The sequence below is a fragment of the Motacilla alba genome, chromosome 10 (genome assembly GCF_015832195.1).
Source record: "Motacilla alba alba isolate MOTALB_02 chromosome 10, Motacilla_alba_V1.0_pri, whole genome shotgun sequence".
Taxonomy (NCBI): Eukaryota; Metazoa; Chordata; class Aves; order Passeriformes; family Motacillidae; genus Motacilla; species Motacilla alba.
The window spans coordinates 19,984,267-20,001,817 of record NC_052025.1 but is presented as its reverse complement, the minus strand read 5'-3'; the positions used below and the strand labels follow the sequence as shown (position 1 = coordinate 20,001,817).

The window sequence follows — 17,551 nt, the reverse complement described above, 5'->3', positions numbered from 1 at the left end:
AACATCCAGCTCTGCAACACAGGGAACACTGTGCACCCCAACAACACCCAGCTGTGTAACACAGGGAGCACTGTGCACCCCAAAAACACCCAGCTCTGCAACACAGGGAACGCTGTGCACCCCAAAAGCACCCAGATCTGCAGCACACGGAATGCTGCTGTTCACCCCAAAAACCTAATTAACACTAATGACCCCAGCCACTGACTGCTGCCAAGGGCAACATCCCAGAGCCAGCCAGGACAGGGACAGGGACAGGTCTCACATCCACACTGGCCCTGTCACACTTTTAACGGGTCCCACCACGTACCTCACTCCAGTTCCCGACCTCCCAGCTGGGCTTGGCAGTGGCTGCTGCCGTGGGTGATGGTGGAAGCAGAGCCTCCTCTTCCTCCAGCCTCTTCTCCCACAGCTGGGGGGCCAAAGGGGTGGGCTGGGACAACTCCTGCCCCCCGTCACTGGAGGCAGGTGTTCCTGGGGGTGCCCACGGTGAGGGGTCCCTCGTTGATGTCGCCGGGGGTGCCCACGGTGAGGGGTCTCTCGTTGATGTCCCTGGGGGTGCCCACGGTGAGGGGTCCCTCGTTGATGTCCCCGGAGGTGCCCATGGTGAGGGGTCCCTCGTTGATGTCCCTGGCGGTGCCCACGGTGAGGGGTCCCTCATTGATGTCCCCGGAGGTGCCCATGGTGAGGGGTCCCTCGTTGATGTCCCTGGGGGTGCCCACGGTGAGGGCTCCCTCGTTGATGTCCCTGGCGGTGCCCACGGTGAGGGGTCCCTCGGTGCAGGGCTCCCATGGGAGGTCAGCTCAGCGTGGGGAGATGCCAGATCCGGGTGCTGGGACACCCCCGCTGTTCCCCATTCCAGGGGGGACCCTGCTGTGTGGGCAGGTGGGCCATGAGCTGGGGCTGTGGGCACGGCTGGGCCCGGGGCATCCTGCTGGCTGAGGCCGCTGGAGGTGAGCTGGGTGGCCGGCCCGGGCATGGCAGGGGACAAGGACGCTGTTGTGGCCACCGAGGGCGTTGAGCCGGCGGCTGTGGGGCTGTGCAGCTCTGGCTGGTGCCCTCCGTGTCCCACAGGAGCCCCATCAGCACCCGCAGGAGGGGTACTCATGGCAGGGCTGCCAGCTCTCCCTGCCATCCCCCAGCCCGGGGCCTGAGGGGTGGGCAAGGCAAGGTCTGCCCTCTCCATGCCACGGGATTGCCCTCCTGCCCGCGTGTCCCGCAGCCCCTGTGGCACTCCTGCCCACCCGTGCTGCTCGGGGGGCTGCGGGGCTGCACCATCCAGAGCCATTTCCCTGGAGCCCCCGCGGCCTCTCCCCGCAGACCCGGCCGTGCCGCGCCCCTGTGCACCCTCACGGCCCTCGCTGCTGCCACCCCGGGCTGCTGGCCCAAGGGACACATCCACCCTGGCACTGCCCCAGCCCTCATCAGCGGGGTGGGGACCCCAGGGAGCAGGGACATCCTGCCCGAGGCTGCTGGGCGCAGCTCCGGGGGGCTCATCCCAGGGCGGGCCGCCGTGGTTCGCAGAGTCGGGGTTCACGGAGCTCTGGGGGGGCGGGTGGTGCTCAGAGTGGGGCACGGGCACTGTATCCTCCTCCTCCTCACCCAAAAGGCCAGGGGTGGTGTAGCTGGGGGTGGCTGATCCCACATCCTCGGGGACCGTGCTCAGGAGGTCATTCATGGCTAAATGCCTGGGCTCTGTGTCCCTGCTCTGCCCGTGCCCAGGGGCAGGAGTGTGTTCCTGCTCTGTGTCTCTGCTCTGCCCGTGCCCAGGGGCAGGAGTGTGTTCCTCCTCGGCGCCTGGCTGCTCCTGGCTCTCTCCTCCCCGCTCGCTGGTGAGCAGGGCCTCGGTGGGCCGCTCCCAGGGCCCCTCCGTGCCATCGGTGCTCAGCTCTGGCTTTGGCTCCTTCTCCGTGAAGGGGTAGTAAGACAGATCCTCGTGGAAGTTGATGAAGTTATAATCGTAGTAAAAATCATCAACAAACACGTTTCCTTTCCTGGCTGAGAAGTCTTCCTCGGTGATGACATTGACATCGTTGGACTCCGGGACGTTTGGGATTAAGGGGTTAAATTTAGGAACGTGGCTGCTGGGGATGTAATGGATTTCATTAAACAGCTCCCTGCTGGAGGAGCCGCTGCCAGACCAGTCTGTGTCCCATTTCTGGTGGCACTGTGGCAGGGAGCAAGGCCTCTGGGGGCTGGGTCTCTGCTCAGGGTCGCACGGGGCCCCGCTGCTGTTGCTGCAGTGCACTGGGCGCCTCTGGGTCCCGTTCCCACAGGTCACTGAGCACTGGCAAGGGAAGAGAGAGGCACAGGTCTGTGAGGCGAGGCCGGGAGTGCTGCCAGGGCTCCCTCTGTGAGGGCTCCACGTCACTCTGCCAGCTCCCACCTGGGCCCCGGACAGCTCCTGCGCCAGTGCCACCCGTGGGGCACTGCTCACCCTGGAGAGCAGAGCATCACTGCCCAAATCCCCACTGGAGACCGCGCCAGAGCAGGGCTGGAGCTGCGGGGACTTTGCTCAGGGTGATCCTTGCCCTGCTTTCCAGCCAGGAACAGTTTTCCCGGGAGATGGAGGCTGGGAAGGGCAGGGGTGAGATGAGCTAACAGGCCTTTCCTGTGACCTATGGCCATGAATTGCATCTCTTCTAGAAGAGCATTCTTTGAAGCGGGGAATAACAACATGGGTGTTGTCTGAGTAGGGAAAAAGCAAAGGTCAGGAAGGAGCTTTGCTGGGGACACACCATCCCCCCATAATGGGCTCTTTGAGATGGGTCAGTACGAAAGAAACCGAGAAGCTGGAAAGGAGAACAGCAGCATTTTCTGCTGCATTTGGGGCTTGGAGCAACCCAGGCTTGTGAAAGGTGTCCCTGCCCACGGCAGGGGGCAGAACCAGATGAGCTTTAAGGTCCCTTTACCCCCAGAGCATTCCAGGATTCCCTGGTGGCCACCACCAGGCATTTCCAGAGCTGGAATCAACCACTACCACACGCCAACCCTGAGAGAGGGCTGCAGGGAGCTGAAGAACAGCAAACCAGCCTTCCGGCCGCAGCAGCTTCTTTGGAAACCCCACAAAGCTGTGTGTGCAGAGCTTCGGGCTCCTCCTGAGGCACTGAGCCCCGGTGTGAAGCAGCTGTGGGCCCCCCAAACCCCAGAGAGCCCCTCTGGCAGGGCCCGGTGCCCCGGTGCCAGATGGGCACGCTGCTCCTGCCTGGGCTCTGCAGACAAAGCTGCCCCAACCCTGCTGGCACTGCTGACAGAAGGACCACGGCTCTGGGAAGCTTCCCAGCCCCTCCAATCCCCCTGATTATGGTGGAAATGGAAAAGAAAGAGGGCTCTCCCTTTAAATTAAAGGACAGAAATATTGCAGAACCTCAAAATCCCCAACACATTTTCTCCAGGGCTCACAAATCCACTGGTGCCAACACCATGGAGGCCAGCTGGGAGGGCTGGGGCTGCCCTGCCCAGCACTGACCCACCTACGAGCTGTAATTTTCCCTTTAAATCATTGCATCCATCTTTCTTAGCCCTTAATTGTGGCTTTTGTGGGCCCCTAGAAAAATATTTCCAACTCAGTCTCATCTAGCCTTCAAATCCTCTGTTCACATTTGATTCCATTTGTTCCTTAGCAACAAGCTCTGTTCCCAGGCTCTCTCCTTTCTCTCCTGATATTTGTCTTCACTCTGAACACTTTTGGAACGGCTGTTTAAATTAGGAGTTATCATTTTCTGCTTGAAACCCTCAGCCTGTGGTTAAGCTGATTCACAAAAACACAAAAATAAATCAAGGCTGCAGAGAGTGTCACCATTAATCACCCCACGGAATCATTTGGCTTGGAAGGGACCTTGAAGACCATCCAGTTCCACCCCCTGCCCTGGGCAGGGACACCTTCCACTACAGCAGGCTGCTCCAAGCCATGTCCAGCTGAAAATCTCATTTCTGCCCTCCTTGTGCCAAGCACAGAGCGTGGCACTCACCCTGTGCGAGTGAGGGAGCTGCAAAGCCCAGGGCTGGGGCACAGTTCAACTGCCCAATGCCCCCTCCTCACCCTGAGACCTCTCCAAAACTGCCCAATGCCCCCTCCTCACCCTGAGACCTCCCCAGCAATGGAATTCCCATCCAGGGGAGCCCTTGGGGACACAGCCATGGATTTCTGAGAGCAGGAGCACACCCATCACTCTGGGGCAGGCTGAGGTGTCCAGGGACCCCTGTCCCCAGCTCCCACCCCTTTGCAAGATGCTGGGACACCCCCAATGTCCCCTCTCACCTCGGACCAGTTGCCCACAGCCCACGGGGAGGGACAGGGGACCTCTGGGTGGCAGGGCGCGGTGGCATCCGGCTTGGCCAGGTGCTGGCAGTCTGCTGGCTGCAGGGCCCTCTGCTCGTCCAGCCCCACGCTCTGGATGCACAGCACCGTCCTCTTCATCAGCCCTGCCCGGCCACACGAGGCTGAGCACTTCTGCCACTCACCCACCCACCACCTGCCGGGGGGAGAGGGACAGGGGCAAGGGGGAAAGGGGAAAAAATGGGGGAAAAGGGGAAAAAATGAGGGAAAAGGAGAAAAAATGGGGAAAAGGAGAAAAAATGGGGAAAAGGAGAAAAAATGGGGAAAAAGGGGAAAAAATAGGGGGAAAAGGGGAAAAAAAAGGGGGAAGGGGAAAAAAAGGGGGAAAGGGGAAAAAAAGGGGGAAAGGGGAAAAAAAGGGGAGAAAGGGGGAAGAGGGGGAAGAGGAAGAGAAAGATCTCAGCCAGAGCAAGCAGCCATGCCCCAGGATCCATCCCACTGCCCATCACACGAGGCCATGGGGAAAGGAGGATGCCAAACGCGTCAGCCCAAGGTCTGGGAGCTCGGACAGAGGGTCAGGGATGGGCCAGCCCCTGAGCTGTGCGAGGGTTATGTGCACAGAGGCAGAGAGGAGCATCCTGCCAGGACGGGACCTCCCGTGGGGCTCAGCCTGTGGACGGGCGATGCCCTGCGACGGTCAGGCAACCCCGGGGATGCTGTCACGGACCAACCCAGGGCCTGGGACCCCTCCCCAGGGCGGGGCAGGGGGGAGCAGGGCGGGTGGCACCTGGCTGGGCAGGGCTCCTCGCTGCAGGTGCGCTGCTGGTCGTCGGGGCGCGTGAGCGCGTCGCAGAACCGCTCCTCCACCAGGCCCGCCAGCCTCTCCACGCAGTGCACCACCTGCCGCTGCACCCCTGCGGGTGGATGGGCGCTGAGGGCACCCCCAGGGTGCTGAGGGCACCCCCAGGGCGCTGGCAGCCACCCTGGGGGCACCGCCACCACACGGGCACCGGCACGGCTTCGGAAACCGAACCGGACCACCCGGCGGGGCACAGGGGGCCCTCGGTGAGCCAGGACGGTGGGATGAAAATGAAAGCACCCCTTGAAGGTGCAAGTTCATCGGTGCTGAGGCCGAGATGCCCTCGCAGAGCCCCTGGCACCGGGGCAGCTGGGGCAGGGTGGCAGCCACGGAGCTGCACCGGGCTGGCACCACCGCCCGGAGCACACCCAGCCACCGCGTGCACTGCGGGATCTGGGGGCTGCCACGGGGCAGCACTCAGCTCTTTTGGCAGCCCTGCCCCAGCCCAACTCAGGGACAAAACACTGCCCAAAGCCTCGTGTCGCCTGTGTGCTCACAGGGGCTTTTATGGTGACCTCACCACACTGCCTCGCTCCGGCCTCTGTCCCCGTTTCTGTAACACGTACTTGACCTGCGACATGGAGAGCTGTCACCACGAGCTCAGCTGAGACTGACAGAACCCTGCTGAAGCTGCTGAGCTGGGCTCTGGCTCAAGCACTTGGGACTCGCCTGAGGCTCATTGTGAGCTCTCCCAAACCCACATCTCATCTCACGTCATCACTCGGTGCAGGAAGAGGGGCTCAGCCCTCCTCCAGCTGCTCACCCTCACCCGACTCCTGCCCGATTCACTCCTCTATTTCCCCTCTCTTCTGGAAGCCAAGCACTCAAACCATACAAAGAAAAGCTGGTTTTGAACAAAGCCCGTGTCCTGGCACTCTGTGCTACCTAGAAAGCACAAGTGTCCTTGAATTCCCCTTTTTTCCAGTGCCAGCTGCTCTCGAGGAAGTGCTTGCTGCTCCCAGCCTTCCCCGGCAGAGTTCCAGAAATGTCCCAGCTGCCCCAAAAGCTGCCCTGGGGACGCTGGGATCCCTAGCCAGTGGTGCAGTGGGGCAGGACGGGGGGAGCAAATGTCCACTGTGGGACCTCAGAGCTCTCTTCTCTGTAAAACCCTGCATATCCTCCCGCCGGAGAGGCCCAGCCAGGCAGGAGACCGGCCCTTCCACACTCCCTGATCTCTCTAAAGCCCTTTTGTCTCCATTCCCGTGCCGGGTAACAGGACACCGAGCCGGGAGCACGGCGCTGATAAAGCCCTGGGGTTCCTGCTGAGCACCGCGGGGCCGTGACCCCAGCAGATGTCCCTTTCTTCTTCCCCTGGCACCTCGTGAAACCCAAGACCCAGGAATTTCAAAGGCTCCCCAGGGATGCTGCACTGCTCGGAGCGGGCGTCCCGGGGCTGCGCTCACCTGTCCCACAGGTGGCCGTGCAGGTGGTCCAGGAGCCAAAGCGCCACAGGAACTCGGGCTGCTCGATCTCGTTCTCGCTGTCGGCCGGGCGCTGGATCGTGTACTGGTACCTCACCCCGGGGTTGGTCTCCTGGAACAGCAGCTGGGGACACAGGGGACAGGCACGGGGTGAGCAGCAGCTGGGGACACAGGGGACAGGCACGGGGTGAGCAGCAGCTGGGGACACAGGGGACAGGCACGGGGTGAGCAGCAGCTGGGGACACAGGGGACAGGCAGGGCGTGAGCAGCAGCTGGGGACACAGGGGACAGGCAAGGAGTGAGAACCAGGACACAGGGGACAGGCAGGGGGTGAGCAGAAGCTGGGGGGACACAGGGGACAGGCAGGGGGTGAGCAGAAGCTGGGGACACAGGGGACAGGCAAGGAGTGAGAACCAGGACACAGGGGACAGGCAGGGGGTGAGCAGAAGCTGGGGGGACACAGGGGACAGGCAGGGGGTGAGCAGAAGCTGGGGACACAGGGGACAGGTGGCTGGGCAGGGCAGTGGGGGGTGGCACTGCCCCAGGGGCTTCTCAGGGTGAAGGAGCTGCCCAGCAGGGCCAGAAGGACGTGACCCTGTGCCCAGCACCCCGACAGAGCCGGATGGGATTCGGGGTAACCCGGCTTGTGGAAGGTGTCCCTGCCCACGGGTGGAATTTCCTAAGCTGCCTCCCAGTGCAGAGGGGTTCCTGCTGCTGCTGTGCTCGACACGAGCCCTGCTGGAAGCGCCCGCGCTCGCGAGGGCCGGGAGTTCATCCCTGTTTTTCTTAGCCTAAGCACTCCCATTATTGCCAAAGCTTTGTTGTTCTTGGAGCTTTGGCGGGAGCCAGGGCGTCTTTCCAAAACCTCTCAGTGAATATCGAAACGTTGTTGTCCACAGGTTTTAATTAGGTTATGAATCCCAGAAAGTGATTTGTGGGTGCTGAGCGTGCCAGCATTCCCAATAACAGTGCCAGCATTCCCATTAACAGCAGCCCTTGGCAGCAGCGGGCACAGGATCCTGCTCACATCCCACCCCGAGCTGCTGCTGAAGGAAAGGCAGAGGGATATTGTGGCTGCTCGGGGTGGCTGAGCCCTGGGTGAGCTCATGCAAAGGCGGGGATGTTCTGGGGAGTGCGTGGGGCTGAGCCACGACTGCCCGGGCAGGGGGATCCTGGGGGTCCACGGGATGCAGCTCCGTGGCCACTACCACCTCTGCACCACACCTGGCACCACGAGGGACGTCAGCCTGGTGCCAGCTGTGCCATCACGTGTGGGATGGCTCCCACTGGTTTCTGCAGAGGAAGGCTTGGCCTCACGGTCACAAGGACATTGACTCCAACAGCTCTGCAGGAGCTGGCAGCTCCCTCACTCCTGACTGTCCAGCCCAGCCAGAAGCACCAGGGGCTCTTTCCCTGCTCATGATAAGACACGGGAAAGGCGTCAGGAAACGGCTCTTTCTCCTCACGCTCCCTCTCCTGTGTAAATATTCTGCGGAATGCTGCAAAGGGGATGAGGCTCAGCTGCAAGAGTGTGGGCTGGAAACACTCCCCGGCCTGGCAGCGTGTGCTTGGCTGCCCCAGCGTTGGCTCCCAGAGAAACACGCCCCGAGGAGGGCAGAGCCCATCCCCTGGATGCAGGGAGGGCCGTGAGGGGCCACGGCAGCTCAGCCCCACAAGGAGGGCAGGATCCATCCTACCTGGATCCACACGGGCTCCACGGTGGGCCCCGGAGAGGTGAGGTTCTCCCAGTTCCCTGTCCTCTTGTAGGTGAAGGTGGTCCCTGCCACCCTGTAGTCTCCGTTCCACTGGATGGTCCAGCCACCATTCAGGAAATACTTCTCCGGGTCCTCGCTCCGCAGCGCCAGGAAATTCCCGGCTTCTGCCACCTCCTCAATCCGGATCTCCCGGGCTCCCACGGGGATAATCCCAATGTCCACGTAACCTGGGGATGGAACCAAGCGTTGCTCTTGGTGGAGTCAGAGGTGTCTGAGATGATTTTTGTCCTTGGGTGGGTGCTGTGTCCCTTGGGTGCCAGCACTGTGCCAATCCTCACACCTCCGTAAGGCACCAGTGGGCACCAAGTCCTACCCTGCCCTGAGCCCACCTGAGTTCCCCACTGTATTATCCCCAAAAAAATTGACAAGCTGGAATTAAACTCCCCCTCCAAAGGAGCAGCAGCAGCCCAGCTGTGCTGGAGCAAGCACGGGGTGCTCTGGGGACAGCGGGAGGTGCCCTTACCCAGCCCCTCGCTGTCCTCGAAGGTCTTGTGGACGGTGTGGCAGGTGGAGCCGTCCCCGTGGCAGACCCCGCAGCGATCCTCCACGGCGTGCGAGTCGATCTCGTAGTCACAGCCCACGTTCTGCAAGGGAGCCCCGTCAGCCCCACAGCAGCACCTCCCAGTCCCTCCCAGCACCGACTGCATCGTCCCCAAGGGATTCACAGCATCCTGGAATGGCTGCGGTTGGAAGGGACCTTAAGACAATCCAGTTCCAGCCCCCTGCCATGGGTGGGGACACCTTCCCTGAGACCAGGGTGCCCCAAGGTCGCTCCAGGTTGCGTCCATCCTGGCCCGGGCTGTGCTCTGGCTCCCTGAGGCCGGCACAGAGGCTGACACAGCCCGTACCACTCACCCCACGGGAACCAGGCTCTCCAAGTGGGGAATGGCAAAAGGAGCGAGCTCAGCACGAGAGGGAGGGGATGCTGAGCGCCCACGGCCGGGTGCTGCCCCTCGGGTGCTCTCCGGGCTGGGGTGTCCCCGGGTGCCCAGCCCCACCTTGCAGATGCCGTTGATGCAGACGTCGCGGCTGGCGTCGCTGTCGTAGCAGGGCGTGCCGTCCACCACCGCGTCCCGCAGCTTCTCCGCAAAGTACTCGTGCTCGGGCCGGCAGTGCAGCTCGCAGGGGTTAACTGGGGAACAGGCACTCACTCAGCCCCAGCACGGGCCTGCCCCAAAGCACAAAACCCTGCGAGCCCAGGGCAGCGTAAAACACAAAACACAGCACGAGCTGCAAGGCAAGGCTGGGGCGCAAGCAGCCAGCTCCGACCGCTCCGGGGCCGTGCCCCAGCCGCTCCAGGTTTGAGGTGTCTGCCCTCCACTCACTGTTGTTGGGCACTGGTGTCCACTTGTAGAGCTTCCCTTTGTAGGGCATGGGGTTGAAGTGGCTGCACTGGACCTGGCGGAAGGAGGGCTTGTCCGGGGGGCAGCGCCGCACGTTGCAGATCCGGAACCGCTTGCGCTCGCCCAGGCAGTACCGGCCCCCGTACTTGGGCCTGGGGAGGCAAAAACCAGTCACACAAGGGCTGGGAGGGCACAGACCTCGGAGTCACAGAGCTGTGGAACGGTTTGGGTCGGAAGGGACCTCAAAATCCATCCCTGTTCCACCCCCTGCCATGGGCAGGGACACCTTCCACAGAGCAGGCTGCTCCAAGCCCCGTCCAGCCTGGTGCCCTTCCTGCAGCTGCTCTGGAGGAGCTGCTCTCCTTCCCACCCCGGGAGTCCTCCTGACTCTGCTCCTCTACTGGCCCAGGGAATGGCAAAGCTGGCGCCGGGGTTTTTAAAGCAAGAGAGACTCGAGAAGCACAGCAGTGCTTTTCTCAGATGCCAGCAGAGCCTCACAACACGGCCACCATCTCCCGCCACGCTGCCTTGTCCTTGGGTCACACCACTGTCCATGGCCCGTGTCCCAGTGACCTCACGAGAATTCCTTCTCCTGGGCACACTCTGCTGAAGAGAATGAAGCTAATGATTATTTTAGGGCTGTGTTTACACGCTCTGCCCTGAGGAATGGCTGTGGGAGGGGAGAATGCCCAGCACACATTTTCTCACTTCATCCCAAGGGCAAAGCTGAAGATTTACCTCCAGTGGCCAAAGCAAACAACTGCCTGGGAAATTCCCAGTGTTTGCTCTCCTGCCTGCCCACAGCTGTGTTTGGAACACTCCACAAACTAAACAGCACCTCTGGCACAGCGTTTGTGTCAAACACAAATCCAGGTCCTGATCCAGGACCCAGATGACAGAGCACTTCCCTCAAGAGCCCAGCAGCACGTACCAAACTCACCCGAGGAAGAGGATGGGCAGAGCACGGCTGGAAGGGACAGGAGCTCACTCCTGGGGCTGTCAGAGCTCCCCATGTCACAGAAAAGCCACTCCCCTGGAACATCACTACAAAGCCCTCTTCCTCCCCATCCCAGGCTGCTCTGACACCAGGGCAAGCCGGGGGTTTCGGCTGAATCCAGTGCAACAGGCATTTGGTGACCAAGGGGACATCTGGGGAGCAGATGGGTCAGCAGAAATCCCAGGATGGAGATGGCAGCTCCTCCAGCAGTGCCCGGACACTTCCAGCCAGCACTGGCTGATGGAATGCAGCAGGGTGATAAACTGCAGCAGGGTTTTTCAAAACAACTCTGAATCAGGCTCCAAGAATGCCTGGTTTGCTGTTCTGTCACTAAAGGACACGGGATATGTTTTACATCTCTGAGCGTGGCGCCTCTGCCCTTTGTTTGAGTCACACTGCAGCACTCCAGGGCAGGGGATGGCACCAGTCCCTCCCAACCCAGAGCACCCCAGCATTCTGTGACTCCTGACTGGCATCCCGGGGTCTGGGCAGCGCAGGCTCAGGGCTGGCTTACGTGGGGTGGCTGCAGTGCCTCTCAGCACTCTGCACTCCTGCTCCACAGCTGCGGGAGCAGGAGGCCCAGGAGCTCCAGGAGCTCCAGCCGCCGTCGATGGGCTCGGGCCGGAAGCCCACGGGAACGCACTCGCCGTTGAAGCACCACTGTGGGGACACGAGGGGAACACCGGGTCAGGGTGGGCAGCACTGAGCCCAGCACACAGACTGTCCCGTGGAATCCCTGCCCTGCTGGCACGGAGGTGCCCGGGGTCAGCTGGGCTCTGCCAGAGCCTGGAGCTCCTCAAGCCACGGGAAACGCAGAGGAGTTGGGCTGTTTGAGGATTTGAGGGAGAAAACAAACCCAGAGCTCCATGGAGACCCCTCAGTAAGGGGATCCACAGCCCAGTGCCAGCCCAGAGGGGCTCAGAGGTGCAGCAGTGGGAGAGATCCCAGGGAGGAGCATCCACCATGGCAGCAGAACGAGCCTTGTGCTCTCCTGCCATGGCCATTAACTGTGGGCTTCACCTTTCTCCTGCCACGGCCATCAACTGTGGGCTTCACCTTTCTCCTGCCATGGCCATTAACTGTGGGCTTCACCTTCCCAGGTGATTCAAGTGACCCCAAGTGAGTCCCCCTCCCTGAGGGCAGTCCCTGCTGGGGGCAGCGGGTGTTTGGGCAGAGCAGGGGCAGTGGGATGAGCCCACCCTGCACCGACCCTGCAGAGCCCCTGTGTGTGCAGGAGCAGGGCTCCCCGAGGCCATGGAGGGGTGTGCCACCCGTTACCTTGCTCTCCCCGCAGGCTGTGCCGTCCACAGCTGCATCCAGCTTGGAGTGACACGTGTTCCCCACCGTGCACCACAGCGTGCTGCAGACACTCTGTGGGAAGAGAGGGACAGGTTCCTGCCTGGCACAGAGCTCTCCCTTGGGCACAGATTCATCCCTTGGGCACAGACCCCTCCCTTGGGCACAGATCAGATTTATCCTTTGGGCACAGAGAGAGCCCTCCTTTGGGAACAGATCACATCCCTCCCTCGGGCACAGATCAGGTCCATCCCTCAGGCACAGATCAGATCCCTCCCTCAGGCACAGGTCCATCCCTTGGGCACAGATGATCCCTCCCTCGGGCACAGATCCCTCCCTCGGGCACAGATCCATCCCTCCCTCGGGCACAGATCCCTCCCCTGGGCACAGATCCCTCCCTTGGGCACAGATCCATCTCTCGGGCACAGATCAGATCCCTCCCTCGGGCAGGTGGGCAGAGCCCCAGCAAAGCCCCCCGGAGCCCCCCGCTGCCCCCCTTACGTCCATGTCGTCGCAGAAGGTGGAGTAGGGGCCGTACTGCAGCCGGCACTGGTGGCCCACGTCGTACAGGACGCCCGGGGGCACCAGGGGAAAGTCCAGCAGCTCCCGGGCTGGGCGGTCATCCAGGCACAGCCCCCAGCCCCGGCTGCAAGGGAGAGGTCACAGCAGTGTCACCCCGGCGTCCCACACCTCCGGCAGGTGATGGGAGCAGCCGCTGGTCAATGTCCCGGGATGAGCAACCAGCATTTCCCAGTGACACGGCCCCTCTCTGCAGTCCCTGGGGCTGCTCCGCTGTGGATGGGCACCTCTGGGTACCTTCTTGGGGTGGGAGCCCCCCAGAGCGATCCCCCCACGTCCCCCCGGCGTGGCAGGACGTGGGGAAGGTGAAGGGACAAAGACAGAAGGGGCAACAACCATAAATGTCCCGGTGGAGGCACGAGCTCCAGAAGCCCCCGCAGGCGCTGCTAACGGGATAAAGGAGATATCAGCACCGCCGGCTCGGCCCAGGCTGGCAGGACAGCTGCGGGCAGAGGTGGCACGGTGGCGGGCGGTGCCTGCTCTGCTCCAGCTGCTCGCCCTGCGCAGACGCTCCCCAAACACAGCCGGGACTGTCAGCAGCTCGGCCCGCGGTGTTATTCCAGCAAATTCGTTTCCAGCAAGGCTGTGGCGGCGGATCGGGTTACTCGGGTTTGCTGGGACCGGGAATTCACGTGCAGTGAGATTCCTTTTCAACCCAAAGCAGCAGCTCGGAAACAGGGCTGGAAGCAGGAGAGCTGCTGCTCTGGGGTGCTGGCAGTGCCACGGGGTGATGCTCAGCAGAATCAGCACCCCCTCCTGCCTTTCCCACCGAGTCCCACACTGGACACCTGCAAACAGCTCTCCTGGCTGGAGACAGCCCCTTAAACCCCCACGCATGTGCTCCCTGAAATACACTGGCATTTCCCTACGGGAAGAACCAGGAAAGGGCTTGCTGTCAGCAGCCCAGGGGCTCAAAAATCTCCATTTCCAAACTCCCAAGAGCAGGAGCATCCTGCTCCCAGCCCAGTGGGAAGGGCAGGATCCCACCCCTGTGGGTGCTGTGGGGCTGGGATGGATGGGGCAGGGATTGGGCAGCTGGACACAGGGTCCTGCTGCAGCCCGTGTCAGGCACACATGCACACTGCCCATGGCACCTCCCCACGTGTTCCCACAGAATCCCAGAACCCTGGCGTGGTTTGGGTTGGAAGGAGCCTTAAAGCCCATCCCGTTCTGTGCACTTGGAGTGTTTTCTCTAAAAACAGAAGGTGTCCTTACTGGAAAAAATCCAGGCTCAAGCACTTCATCCTGGGTGAGCCCCAGGTGTGACACTCGTGCTGCTCTGGACTCTTCACCCTGTGCCTGTTTGGGCCCCACAGGTCCCCCCTACACTGTCCCCAGCCTCCTGTTCCCCTGACCTGCTTGGGGCACTCCCTGCCCTGCCCCAGCTCTGTCCCAGTCTGAGGGTGACTGGGGCCTCAGCTTTCCAGCTTTTCCAGAATTCATTGCTTTGTTAAGTATTTTACAATCATTCTCCCGGTCTGTTCAATTGGCCAAAACACATCTCCAAGCAGGGAAAAATTGGCCTGAGTTTCCCTCTGGCTTCCAGGGATCCGCAGTAAATCCCAGTCCACAGGGAAAGATGCAGGGGCCTGCACTGCTCTGCCCGTTCCAGCCCCTTCCTTAACGAGCTGGAGGACGGAGGGGATGGAACAACGATTAAATCCCCATCTGTGAGCAGCCTGAGAGGACCTGCAGACACATTTGAGAGCAGGATTAAAATTCCAAAAGCTCCCAGAGAACTGGAGGAAGGGTCCAAAGAAGCCAGGACAGAATTCAACACAAACAAAGGCAAAGCTCGGAGCTTGGGAAGAATCAGCTGCACAGCCATGGGGCTGGAGGGGCTGGCAGAGGGGTGGCACGGGCAGGGCAAGGGCAGCAGGCCCCAGGCCCTGGCAAGAGGAGGATGATGGAAGAAGAGCTCCAGCACTGTGGAAAGAGGCAGAAAATCTGGTTGTCTGATGTAGAGCAAAGACTGAAGGGTCCCTCCAGCTCTGGAGCATCACCAGATGCTCTGCCAGCACCCTACACTGGCCTGAGCGAGGGGACACCTTCCTTGGGGACAGGCTGCCAGAGCAGGGACAGGACCTCTCCCAGAGCCCCCTCATGTCCAGGCAGACCCTGACTGAAGCCCCAGCTGCAGCAGCACTGACTGCAGTGCTGGGGCCGTGCTGCTGCTGGGAATCACTTTCAGATGCTCCACCATTCAGCAGCGCTTGTGAAATAATAATGATCTGTGTAAAATAATAATCACCACCGCGCAAGAGTGTGGTTTTCCCGAACGTGAGGTCTGTTCCAAGCACACCCAGCAACCCCAGGTCAGCAGGGTCGGGTTTCCTGGCTCCCTTCCTCCCGTTCTCCTGCCAGCATCCCCTTACAACACAGCTCCTGTCTGTGCTGGCCCTGCCCGGGGTGTCACAGCCGGTGACAGACGCCTGCCAGGCCCTGAATGGCTCCTGAGGAAGAGCTGCTCCTTCTGGGGGAGCAAAGAGACCAAAACCCCAGCAGAGGAGCTTCCAGCTGCTCTCTCCCCATCGCAGCTCGCAGCAGCCCGGGCTCAGCACAAGCAGGAAATTCTTCCTCCCCAAGTGAAGGTTAAAAGCAGAGCGCCAAGAGCGCTGCGGATGCGGGAAGCTCATTCCTCAGAAAGCCATCCATCAGCAGTAATTCCCCTGCACGGGGCCAAGGCACATGTCCCAGGCTGGGATCTGGGAGCGGAGCCTGGCCCCAGCAGCCTCCCCTGGCCCAGCTCTCCCCTCGCTGCTCCTCACTGCTTTCAGTCCTTCCTGTAGCAAGGAGGAAAATGCTCCTCCAGTGCAAGCCACTGGCTGACAAACCAAACTCCGGGCTGGGCTCCCTGGAACTTCCTAACAACAGGCTGAAAAATCAGCCACGGGTGCTAAAAATAAACAAAGGCAGGGAAGAATTTGGCCAGATCTGGTTTGCCCATGACAGGCAGAGAGAATCGAAGAGATTCTGCAGAACCTGCAGAGAGCACTGAGGGAAAACACTCTGGTTTTATCTGGGCAGCCACAGCCCCTGTGCCCCCCAAAAGCTCCTGACCCCCCTTCACAGCACCGAGTGAGGCAACCCAGGGAGGATCCATGGAACTGTGGAATGGTTTGGTGGGAAGGGACCTCAAAGCCCATCTCATCCCACCCTGCCACGGGCAGGGACACCTCCCACTACCCCAGGCTGCTCCAAGCCCGGGGCCTTGGACCCTCCCAGGGATGGGGCAGCCACAGCTGCTCCGGGCAAACACCCCAAACACTCTTAGAGAGATATCTCAGAGATAAGAGCACCCCCAGGCCTGGGCCCCGACCCCCCAGCCCCAGCAGTGAGGAGGAAGAGGAGGAAGCACTCACTCGAGGAAGCGTGTGATGTACTCGCGGCTGCAGCGGGACCAGGTGAGTGGGGACGTGTCATACAGGAGCTGTGGAGACATGATGAAAGGTCTTTTCCCAACTGGCTCACAGTCATTGCTGCTTCCATCATGCTGAATCCCAAAACTGTGTAAGACACAGCCCACGGAGGGGAGGTGAGCCACGACCACCACAGCCACCCCCGCCACCGCTCCCGGCCCCGCTCCCGGCACGGGAGCAGGGACCTGCCCTGGGGACGTGCTACTGACAGCCCTAGCTTTGTCCCCCGCTCTCACTGCAGCTTTCCCACTGAAAACTCAGGAATATTCCACAAGATCTCACTGGTGGGTGTTTCCCCACTTGCAGATGCCTGTTGGGAACTGCAGTGTTCAAGCGATCTTGTCAAAGGTTAACTGAAACTGGGGCAAGCAAAATTCTGTCGCTGATATTGCAGACAGATCCCACTTCAAAGCCTCTCAGTGGGCAACCCTGCTCCAAAACCTTCCCACACCACCCCGGGACAACACACAGGTGCAATTTCTCCAGGTTGCCTCGGATTATGTGTTCTCATTAAACCTGGGACAACCCAAAACTTAACTCTGGACCGAAACCCTCAGGGAGGAAGGGAGTGTTTGCACCCATGGGGAACCGCCTGGGAACCATCTCCCAACCTCCCCCCGTGCCTTCTCCAGCCCCAGGGTGCACGCAGAGGAACGGGAGGAGGAGGAAGAGGATGGTACCTGTGTCCCAGCTCGTGGGCCACGGTGAAGGCGAGCGGCAGCCCCGTGTCCTCGTTGATGTTGCAGCTCCGGTGGGGCTGGCACATCCCGGCCACGTGGGACAGCCCCAAGGTCTCACAGGGCCTGTTCATGGCAGCACAGATGTCCTTCCTTGGCCGAGGGCACACGGACAGACAGACAGACAGACACAGAGCAGAGAGGGCGTTGGAAGGCGGCAGGACCCGGCACGCGGACAGCGGCCAGACAGGAGTGAGAGCAGAGACATCCAACATCCTTCCACAGGGGAAACATTTCTGACCTTTCCTTTCCCCTCTCCTCTCCCGGTATCCCCAGCTCACCATTAAGCCTGATTAATGGGAGCTGCTGGCCAGCCTGGCTGCGTTTATTCCCTTGTATAAATAAAGCTGATGCTGGGGATAATCAAGCAATGTTTTGGGGAAGCACATCCCAGAGGTGCTGCGGTTTTCCAGGGCAGCTCCAGCCACCCAGGAAGAACAGCTCCACTGAAGTACCAGGCCTGAAGTGCCTCATTTCTGCTACAAAGCAACCTCCCAGGGAAGATAAAGCTGCTGTGGGTTGTGAATCATCACCCAAAGCCCCACAACAGCCAGCACAACAGCCAGCTCACGGCAGCCTGAAAGCCTCAAACCAGGCTTTGACTGCAAGGTACACAAACTTGGCCAGAGGCAGGAATTCCTGCCAGCTCCGTGGGAGGTCAGGGGCTTCCCAGAGGCTCCTCTGCCAAGCCCAGCCTCTGAGGGGAAAAGGAGAGTTAATGCTGTGTACAGCTCCTGGATCCAGCCCTTCTGGGGCTTGGCAACAGGGCCACGGGGAAAACCTGGTTTGGAAACCTCAGCTGGGAGCTGTGTCCAGGTTTAAACCTGAGATTCGGACCAGTCCATAGAA

The 17,551-nt window shown here is 61.1% G+C and overlaps 1 protein-coding gene across 4 annotated transcripts in view; it reads right to left on the bottom strand.

Moving 5' to 3' along the window:
• Positions 1-17,551, bottom strand: part of ADAMTS7 (ADAM metallopeptidase with thrombospondin type 1 motif 7) — a 35,307-nt gene that overhangs the window by 11,637 nt on the left and 6,119 nt on the right. For all 4 annotated transcript variants that reach the window (XR_005258147.1, XM_038147169.1, XM_038147170.1 and 1 more), the window contains exons 7-19: positions 16,646-16,795; positions 15,909-16,052; positions 12,469-12,613; positions 11,950-12,042; positions 11,186-11,331; positions 9,657-9,826; positions 9,330-9,463; positions 8,795-8,915; positions 8,254-8,498; positions 6,539-6,680; positions 5,064-5,190; positions 4,259-4,472; positions 308-2,284 (exon numbers count right to left, since the gene is read on the bottom strand). Coding sequence is in view for 3 of the 4 variants with exons in the window: in XM_038147169.1 (XP_038003097.1) it covers positions 308-2,284; positions 4,259-4,472; positions 5,064-5,190; positions 6,539-6,680; positions 8,254-8,498; positions 8,795-8,915; positions 9,330-9,463; positions 9,657-9,826; positions 11,186-11,331; positions 11,950-12,042; positions 12,469-12,613; positions 15,909-16,052; positions 16,646-16,795 (3,808 nt within the window). In the remaining variant the exon portion in view is untranslated. The remainder of the gene's footprint in view (positions 1-307; positions 2,285-4,258; positions 4,473-5,063; positions 5,191-6,538; positions 6,681-8,253; positions 8,499-8,794; positions 8,916-9,329; positions 9,464-9,656; positions 9,827-11,185; positions 11,332-11,949; positions 12,043-12,468; positions 12,614-15,908; positions 16,053-16,645; positions 16,796-17,551) is intronic.